Source organism: Setaria italica, chromosome VIII, assembly GCF_000263155.2.
Source record: "Setaria italica strain Yugu1 chromosome VIII, Setaria_italica_v2.0, whole genome shotgun sequence".
Taxonomy (NCBI): domain Eukaryota; kingdom Viridiplantae; phylum Streptophyta; class Magnoliopsida; order Poales; family Poaceae; genus Setaria; species Setaria italica.
In genome coordinates this window covers 8,164,494-8,174,098 of record NC_028457.1, presented here as the reverse complement: position 1 = coordinate 8,174,098, position 9,605 = coordinate 8,164,494, and the positions used below count along the sequence as shown (strand labels likewise).

Here is a 9,605-nt window from a genome sequence, read left to right as displayed (position 1 = left end):
TTAGAAGTAGACAAACCGATTGAACCCATCCCCATGGTTGACCTCAAAAAAAAAAACATCCCGATGGTGGATTCCTATTTGTCAGCCAGATGCATTTCAAATGTTTTTGTTGCTTGATATGACAATGACACCAAAATCAAGTCCTATGAAGACCCAGAAGAGGATATCATCAGATCTAGTTTATGGATGGATAGAAAGCCATTAGACATCTAGGATAAAATGGTTAATGAAAGGACAGGACTATGTGTTCAATTCATAACTATCGTGCCATATAGCCTACAGGAACTACAGATGAAGCAATTTGACCATCAAAAATGCATGTTAGTGCATATAATCAGCAATGATCAAGCTAACTAATATAGGAAGTACAAATTGTACAAGTTTGCTACCTCATGATGTCCCTTCTTTCCCTATTGGTTTACTGCACTACGACCAGCTGTCTTCTTGAGTTCCATCTCCTTCATGGTCCTTCTTATCCTTTCCGCATCTTCCAGCATTCCAGCTTCAAAGTACAAGTTTGACATCAAAACATAGAATGTGACATCATGGGAGCCTGACTGGAAGAGGTCCTTGGCAACAAATTCAGCTAGCTCCAGATTGCCATGAAGCCTACAACCACCAAGGAATGCACCCCACACACACTTGTCTGGGCGTATTGACATTTTCCTGATGATTTCATATGCTTCGACAAGTCTACCAGCACGCCCTAGCATGTCAACCATGCAGGCGTAGTGCTCAAGTGTTGGTGACATCTGGTAGTCTGTCAGGATGCTGTTGAAATGCTTCAGTCCTTCATCCACAAGGCCTGAGTGGCGACAAGCCACTAGTACCGCAGTAAATGTGAATGAATTAGGCCTCACCCCATCACTTTTCATCAGGGAGAAGAGCTTGAGAGCCTCTGCAGACTCCCCATGGTTGGCATATGCGTTTATCATGGCACTCCAGGGCACAACACCCCGTACATGCAAACAGTCAAAGACCTCCCTTGCATTAGCAATCTCACCGCACTTTGCATACATGTCGACAAGAACATTACCGACCCTTGCATCTGTGTGAAGCCCATGATTCCGGGCAAACTCATGCACCCACTTGCCAGTGTCGAGGGCTCCTGAGCGTGCGCACGCTGACAGAACACTGACAAGAGTCACAAAATCAAACCCCACCTTCTCAGTCAGCATCCTGCAGAAAAACTTGATTGCCTCAACTGCATCACCATGCTGCTCATACATCGCGACCATTGTGTTCCAGGAAACCAGACTGCGGACCGTCATTCCCTCAAACAGAGCTTCTGCCATGGCAATGCTCCCACACTTCCCATACATCGCGATGAGTGCATTAACAAGCTGAACGTTTGCATCAAATCCAAACTTGATCACAAACCCATGAACCATCTCCCCAGCATCCAGCCATTCTTGGCCCTGCAAGCAGGGCAAGAAACTGATCAGAGTGATCTCATTCGGAAGCATACCCTCAGCAATCATCCTGCCGAACAGCGCAACTGCCTCGCCAAAGAAGTAATTTTGCGCGTATCCAGCAACCATGGCCGTCCACGACACAACCGTCCGGGAAGAGCCATGGCCCTCACCAAAGACCTGCTCGGCGTCTGCCACCTCCCCCTCCTGAAAGTACAACGCGATGAGAGCGCTGCGCACGAACCCGTCCCCGGCGAGCGCGAACCGCACCGCGTCGCCGTGCACTGCCCTCCCGAGCCGCGGCGCGCGGGCAGCCGCGCAGGCCGGGAGCACGATCGGGTAGGTGTAGTGGTCCGGCGCGACGCCCGCAGCGCGCATCCGCTTGTAGAGGGCGAGGGCGTCCACGGCGTGCGACTGGGAGTGGGCGTGCGCGCGGAGGAGGGTGTTCCACATGTAGGCATCGCGCTCAGGCGCGGCGTCGAACACCCTGCGCGCGTAGGCGAGGGAGGCGGGCGCCGCGGCGGCGAGGAGGCTGGTGGCGAAGGCCGGGTTGGTGGATACGCCGAGCACGACGGCGCGGGCGTGGATGGGAAGGAGGGCGCGGAGGGAGGCCGGGGAGGAGGAGGCGGCGGCGGTGATGAGGCGAGTGTAGTGGTGGGCGACGGCGGCGGCGGTACGGGGCAGAGCGGGCATTTCACCATTTGGGCCTGTCAGGTTTGCCTGCCTGGGTGGTACTTGGGTTTGTATTGCATTTCGAACGCTGATTTGTTTGGTAACAAAATATTTTATTTGAATCGAGTTGCGAAAATTAGATTTTGCTGACACTATTTTCTTACAGGAAATTTTTCCTGTCAGCTACGAGACAATCTCCCAGCAAACAACACCGACACAAAAGGATCTTGTGAAATTCATGCTGCAAACAAGGCCTGAATAATTTCCAATTTATACATCTCACCAAACGTGCCCCCGTGTACTTTAGACTCAAGAGAAACAAGGCAAATCGCCAAAAAAAATGATTAATGGAGACACGAGCAAGGACTGATGGAAGCAGAACATGTTCTTCCATCCTTGTACTATTTTAGATGCATAAGCTGTGAGCTCAGTACAATTCAAAAGAACGACGGTGTCGAGTGTCGACAATATCCTCACGCTAGGAGTAGCAAGATACAGTGGTTATGTTATACCGACATCGAGTATGAGCTCTGCATAGTTCTAGCTAACCGTTTTCCACTGAAAAAAGTGGAGTTGATCTGCAACTGTGAATTTGAACGATTTTCTACTATCTGGTTCCGATGAAAAAAAATAGCCACGCCTGACGCCTCTAATTCATTTTGAGGGAGGACTTGATCTGCTCCACCACATGGGGAAGCACCCTGATGCTGTCATCGATAGATCTGTTAACACAGGATTCCAGTTCCTGAGTGGCGTCCGTTTTCATCTTCTGGAGCTTGGCCGCTTCAAACTTGTCTTGGCAGACCATCAACGACCGATTCAATCGCTCCTGGAGAAGATTAATAAAGGTTTATCGATGGACAGAAAAACGCTTGCACAATCTAAAACCTAAATTACAATGGATAGACCAAAATAGGGCTCCAAAGATTTTAATGCAACATTAATCAGTCATGCATATTCCATATAGTTTTTCTTTACCTACAAATGGCCATAGCATTCTGTTTTCTGTTAGAAGTAACAAGCTGTGTGACATTTGTGTTTTTTTCAAGAATTCCAGATACTTGAGAAAACTATCTTCAACAATCCTGACCACATTTTATCAAAAAAAAAATCCTGACCACAGCTAGCAGTACTATTATGACTAAATAAATAGGTGGTGCATGATTTAGGAATACACTGCACGGGAAATATTATAAAACTCTCCTATTGTGACATTGAAATCATAATAGCATTTCGATAAAAATCAAATAAAATAGACCTAGGAATCTAGGATCAACTACTCTGGCATTTGAATCCAATACTATCTTCTGGGAAGAGGATTTCCTATATGATAATTAAAGCCATTTATATGTTGATTGTTTGCATGAAACAGATACACCATGAATTTATCAACCACACACACCATGTTTGTTAAAGCATTTGAGATGGTGACTATCAAATAAACCATTGAAACTATCCTGTATATAGAACTTGGAAAATATGACTATCCATTTATGCAGTATTCAGAAGGTAGCAATGGAAACAAATGACAGAAACTTAAATTAACAAAGGTTCTGTAGTATCAGTTATAACTGCAAACTGTAACTGATATATTCACGGCAACAAAAAACTAAGCAGTCAACATTTCAGTACTACAAGCACAAAGGAACTAAGTTACTTTAACTCAAAACATAAACAAGACAGGCCTGATCGATGTTGTTCCGTTTGAAAAAATAATGACAAGACATAGGCACAAGATTAGAAGTACCTGAAACCTGGCCATTTCATTCTCAACAAGATTGTTGGCGGTCAGGACAGGCACACTACAGTTCTCCACGCAGTTGTTGATCCCTTCTTGGTTCCTTCGCCGATCGAAGCACTCATATGCGCACTTGAAGTATGCTTGCTGAAAATAAATCAGAAATTCACAGGAGAATCAGCACTAATGTTTCAATTCTGAGGCATACCCCCTCCCCTCCTACAATGATATCGAGCATACGAACCCATGATAAATTGTACTCAGTCCAACAATATTTCCTACTAGTGAAGCCCCCATTCTCTTATCTCCAGAATGGTTGCCGAGGATCCACAATTACTGCTATTAGTCTAAACCCATTTTTCTCTCATATCAAGAATAGTATACAGAAATATATTTGGTAACAACCTCATGGATTCGACAAAAATACGACACCACAATGATATACAAACTCCCAAGAGATTGTAACAAACAAAAGATAGATAAAACAATCATCCAGAACTGAACGCCGCATATCCCAGTACTACACTAATAAGCTAGAATTCCTACAAATTTGAGCTACAACAACTAAAATCTAAACTTTGCATTTCAAAAGTATATCCTGAATTCCTGACCAACTAACATCTATTCATGTGCTTGGAATTACATCAGGAAAAACTATAAAAATCCAAGACTTGCATATGAGCCCAGAACCTCCAATACTCCGCAGCATCATATTACAGCACCTCTAATCCATCAGTGAAACATCTACAAAACCCACAAAATTTCAAGCACAACAGCAATATTGGCGCTCTCCTCCACCCTACACTTCACCATCTGGACAAGAAAGCTTGCCAAAAAAAAAACTATACTGATATATCTTACAAGTTACTAGCATTGGTCCTCCACAAGACCACAATAGCAATATCGTTCTTCAACCAATTCCTACAAAAAGAAGCGACATCCACAGAAGTCTTGCAGTCCCAATCATCCAAGAGTCGCATCTGAGCCGGAACCTCCAAATCTCCAGTAATTCGGTCCAAAAAATCGCGCCACTACCCAATCAACGAAACATCCAGAGAAACCCCACAAAATTTCACGCACAGAGCAAGATTAGCGCCCTCCTCCACCCAACTATTCCCCATCAGGACAAGTGAACTACCAAACCCCAAAATCCAGCCAATGGTTCCGAGGCCTACTACCGCAGCTACCTCACTCCCCCTTCTCAAAGCTACAACCCTCGGCGGTTCCAAAGAACCGGCCCGGCCCCGAACTCCTTACCTGCATGGTGAAGTTGACATGGTCCTGGACGCCGGCGAGTTGCTGCTGCGCGGCGGCGTTGACCTCCTCCAGCTTCCGGCGGATCCGTTCCGTCACGACCCGCTCCTCCATCGCGCCGCTGGGGTCCATCTTGCGCCTTGGTGCTTCCGGTTGGCCTTGCGGCTTGTGGGAGGGGAAGAAGAGCAGCAGAGAGTGGAATAAAGGGAATGCGCCTCTTTCTTGATGGAGAAGAAGACGGAGACTACCAAGCAGAGGAGGGTTTAAGGCCACGGGCTAGGGTTTTATGATGCGGCCCATTGGGCTAAAACCGACCCACAGAAGGAAGGAATCTGGGGGCTCCTGTATATATCTTCCGAAAGGCAATCTGTCTATAGTCCATGTTAAGCTCACGTACAATATATTTTTAACATTCATCAATATTTGTTGATATTCATCAACATTTTGAAAAATACTGACTTAATTGTTACCAACATTTTTAATATATACCAACATTTTTCTTTAATTTTTTTACATTCACCAACATTATGGCTTAATAATTTTTTACATGCACCAACTTTTTTTTCACTCACCAACATTTTTTTACATTCACCAACTTTTTCATGTAAAAAGTGTTGAGATAGTTCATATAAAATATTGAGATAGTTTGTTGGGTTATTGTAAGCCAGTTATTAGGCTAATGCTAGGTTACAGATGTTTAGTTATCTATCTTTGGGGAGATGGATTGGATTTCAAGCCGAATAGCGCATCTTTGGAGGGGCCAGGCCCGTATAGCAGGGTCGTGGATTTCTCTGTTTTTTTACTGTCCGTTTCCATTTGGACTGCACAGCCCATTGGTTTTTTCAACCAAACAGGGTTTACTGCCGAAATTTTTTTCCATATCTTACTACTATTTTATTTGACCAAGTCAATGGATTTTATTTTTTCATATCTTCATCGAGTTTTGCTTTAGCAATTGCAAATGCAATCAGTCATATTGCAATTACTGGAACTGCACAGCACTGGAATGTCAAAATACTGCATAATTATATTTTTAACTAGTTATTTGGATGGTTGTTAATATCGTGAGTCTGTCGTACGATGCTACATCTTTACGCCTTAGATTTGAGGGCTTCTACGTGCAACCAACGCTAGCTACGATTGATGGGCTAGAAAAGCAGCAGGCCCGTGAGCAACACTAGCTAAACACGCGATATGCTGGAAAACAGCAGACCGGCCTTCTTCCGCTCCCTGGTGGGCCAGAAAAACAACAGGCCGCCCTCCCGCTCGCTCGCTGATGCAAATGATTTGGCATGCATAGATTTATGTCTGGTTTGGTAACTCTAATTTATTTTTAAGCACCCGTCACATCAAATATTTAGATACTAATTAGGAGTATTAAACGTAGACTATTTACAAAACCCATTACATAAGTGGAGGCTAAACGGCGAGATAAATCTATTAAGCCTAATTAGCCCATGATTTGATAATGTGTTGCTACAGTAAATATTTGCTAATGATGGATTAATTAGGCTTAATAGATTCGTCTCGTTGTTAATCTCCATCTGTGTAATGAGTTTTGTAAATAGTCTACGTTTAATACTCCTAATTAGCATCTAAATATTTGATGTGACATGTGCTAAAAATAAGCAAAGGAACCAAACGTCCCATGAGAAGTAATCCGTGCCACACATTTCGCACACCAGTCACGCACTCAAACATTTATTATTATATTAAAATCATTAATAATAGAGAAAAATCAGTTGCTCAATCATGCCTAAGCAAGTGATGGATAACTAGACAACTCGGTGGGCACCGGTGTTGGTGCCATGGAGGGTTTTGGTAAGCAGCAGCAGATGGAGGACTGGGCCCCCGTCCCGCATTCCCCAACACCTATGTCAGTGCACGCTGCGTTGCACAACATATCTGTACAGCCATGACTTAACAAGCCACAAACTGGTTCCACTGCCGGTGCCGGTGCCGCCGCTTCCTGGCTTGCCGGCACAGCCGTAGCGAGGAGAGCCATCAGCAGGAGGACGACGAGGGGAACAAGAGTCTTCTTGGAGCACATCGTCAGTAGCGCCATGAAGCTAGCTGATCAGCTTTGTGTACCTGGGATCAGTGGTTTCAGTTTAGTTTCTTGGTGCTCTTTCATTTTGGGGGTTCCAGACTTATATAAGCAAACTAATCATGAACAATCAATTCCTGCCATGTTGAAACCATGACTTTGTGGCATTACATTTTTCTCATATAGGGTATGCATTTACTAGCTGCTAGCTAATGCACCATCACTACATCAAACTGGGTTTGCCTGGGTGGCCAAAGTTTTCCTTGGCAGCAAAATCAAGCTGCCAAGGAATATAACGTTTTCTTGGTAGTCACAGCAAACAGCCAAGAGAATATAATTCCTTAGTTGTTTTTACAAACCGCCAAGAAAAAAGTTGGTTTCCTTGGCTGTTTGTGTAAGCCACCAAACAAAAGATGGATTAACTTGGTTGTTTTGATAAACCGCCAAGAAAAGGTTGTGTTTGCTTGGCTGTTTATAGGAATTGCCAAGAAAAGCATACATTTCCTTGGCTATTGTCATCAGCCGCCAAGTAAATAAGGTATTTTCTTGGCTATTTTTTAATGAGCCGCCAAGTTCGTCAAGAATACAAACTGCCTTGGCAAGTAATGATCACCAAGAAAATAAATTAACTTGGCGGGACTCAGCCGCCAAAGAAAATGTTTACTTGACGGTTGAGATATTTTATTGGCGCATTTGCAATTTTAACGTTGTGCCAGTTACCTTGGTGGCCAAACTGCTAGGAAAATAATCCTTGGCAGTTGGCTGCCAAGCAAATCATGTTTCCTTGTCATCCTACTCTTGGTGGATTTTGCTTGGCGGTTGCCTACCAAGGACATTTACCTTGGTGGTATACCTATATTCTGTGGTGGTTTTCGGCCGCCGAGACAAATCCAATTTGGTGTAGTGCATGTACCTAGGTGCATTTTTATTGGGTGCTCATATACCATATCAAAATTTTGTTCTAGCCAATATTGATCCTAATCACTCAGTTTTAGCATTATTCCCGATCACAAATATTTATCTACAGTCTAAATTTCAGCTGACCAGAGACACATCCGAATTCCTATCCTAGCTATCAAAATAGGCACCGATGTCAATTTGAAGCCAAATTAGCATCGGTACCTAATTTGATATCTAGAATAATTACCACTGGGTCCAACTTCATGATCCTTGTCAGATCATGATACTAACCGGGAATGATAGTGTGATTATGACGCTTGGTTAACTATCTGGTCACCGTCGGAGAAGTGATAATGCTTGCAGCAAGGAGACAACCGATGTTCTTTCCGTTCTCCTAGCAGCTACATATGGGGTTCCCTGCTTTTTAAGTATCCTTCCATCCAAGAATCTTTGAGTATGAGTAAATACTTATTTGAGTACATAAATTTTGCATATCGAATTCGTATAAGTACATGCATGACTTTAAAGTGTATTAGTACATACATTTTTTAGAAACCATGTTTTGTGCTGTTAACAAATATATTTTTGCATGTATATAATAAGGGAATATGAGCACATACATATTTGACCTACATGACCTAAGGGAAAAAGGGATTTTTCAGCATTAGTCTCATGCCAACAAAGAGAACCATATCAGCACAAGGACGAGTTTGATCCAAAAACGAAAGTTAAGGAATTAAATTGGACTACATGAAAGTGGAGGGCTGAACTTGACCCTCAGGTCAAAATTAGTTAAGGGATGAACTTGAACCTCAGGTCAAAATTAGTTGAGGGCTGAACTAGAACTTGACCCTCAGGTCAAAATTAGTTGAGGGCTGAACTTGACCCTCATGTCAAAGTTAAGGGACCAACATACCTATTTTACCAAAAAGAAAAGTTAAACAGCTCAAATATCCTGAACTAGCTTCATAGCAAATCTCATGAATTGTTTCAAAATCTCAGTAAATACCCTGAACTGTTTTTCAAGCTTTGCCAAAATTAACAGTTACTTGAACTGTTCCATTTGCCTTTATTTGAGCAGGCTAATGCCCAGTTTCTCGGGATACCGGAGGAGGAGGAACAGTTACATGAAGTACAGGCTCTGATAAAAAATGATATATGAAGCTACATCTGGGGTAACGGCTTAGAAGCTTCAGTTCAAGCTTACAATATTTTCAAGGGTAAAATAAGTCAGGCTTCACCTCAATTTTAATGGACCTGGAAGAGTTACTGTGAAAAAGAAACACAGGGTGTTTCTTCTGGCATCTCCTTCGTGATCGATTAAACACGAGAAATCTATTAAACAAGAACTTTCACAAGCCGTCGTATAACTGTGTTTGCTGTTAGCATTGAACAGAAGAGACTCTTCACCAGATACAGATGTGCAGATATATAATGCAATTGCTGATATGAGGAAGAATTCAATGGTTCACTGCTATATAGCAATAATCATCATCTCTGCCTGGAGCATTTGGATTACCCGAAACAATATGGTTTCCAACCAGGTGATCCCAACAATGGACAATTGAGATTAAAAATTCAG

General features: G+C 43.2%; 2 protein-coding genes across 2 annotated transcripts; both read right to left on the bottom strand.

Annotated features, from left to right (window-relative positions):
* Nucleotides 1–292: 292 nt before the first annotated feature.
* On the bottom strand, nucleotides 293–2,127 carry LOC101764291 (pentatricopeptide repeat-containing protein At3g12770). The gene has a single exon (XM_012848047.3). The coding sequence runs from the start codon at nucleotides 2,103–2,105 to the stop codon at nucleotides 411–413; it is 1,695 nt and encodes a 564-aa protein (XP_012703501.1). The 5' UTR covers nucleotides 2,106–2,127; the 3' UTR covers nucleotides 293–410.
* A 212-nt stretch (nucleotides 2,128–2,339) lies between these two features.
* Nucleotides 2,340–5,311, bottom strand: LOC101761704 (protein FAM136A). Its single transcript, XM_004978903.3, has 3 exons — nucleotides 5,080–5,311; nucleotides 3,832–3,969; nucleotides 2,340–2,913 (listed from the first exon to the last, which is right to left on the bottom strand). Exons 1-3 carry the CDS (start codon nucleotides 5,206–5,208, stop codon nucleotides 2,734–2,736), a joined length of 447 nt encoding a protein of 148 aa, XP_004978960.1. The 5' UTR covers nucleotides 5,209–5,311; the 3' UTR covers nucleotides 2,340–2,733.
* Between the last annotated feature and the right edge of the window lie 4,294 nt (nucleotides 5,312–9,605).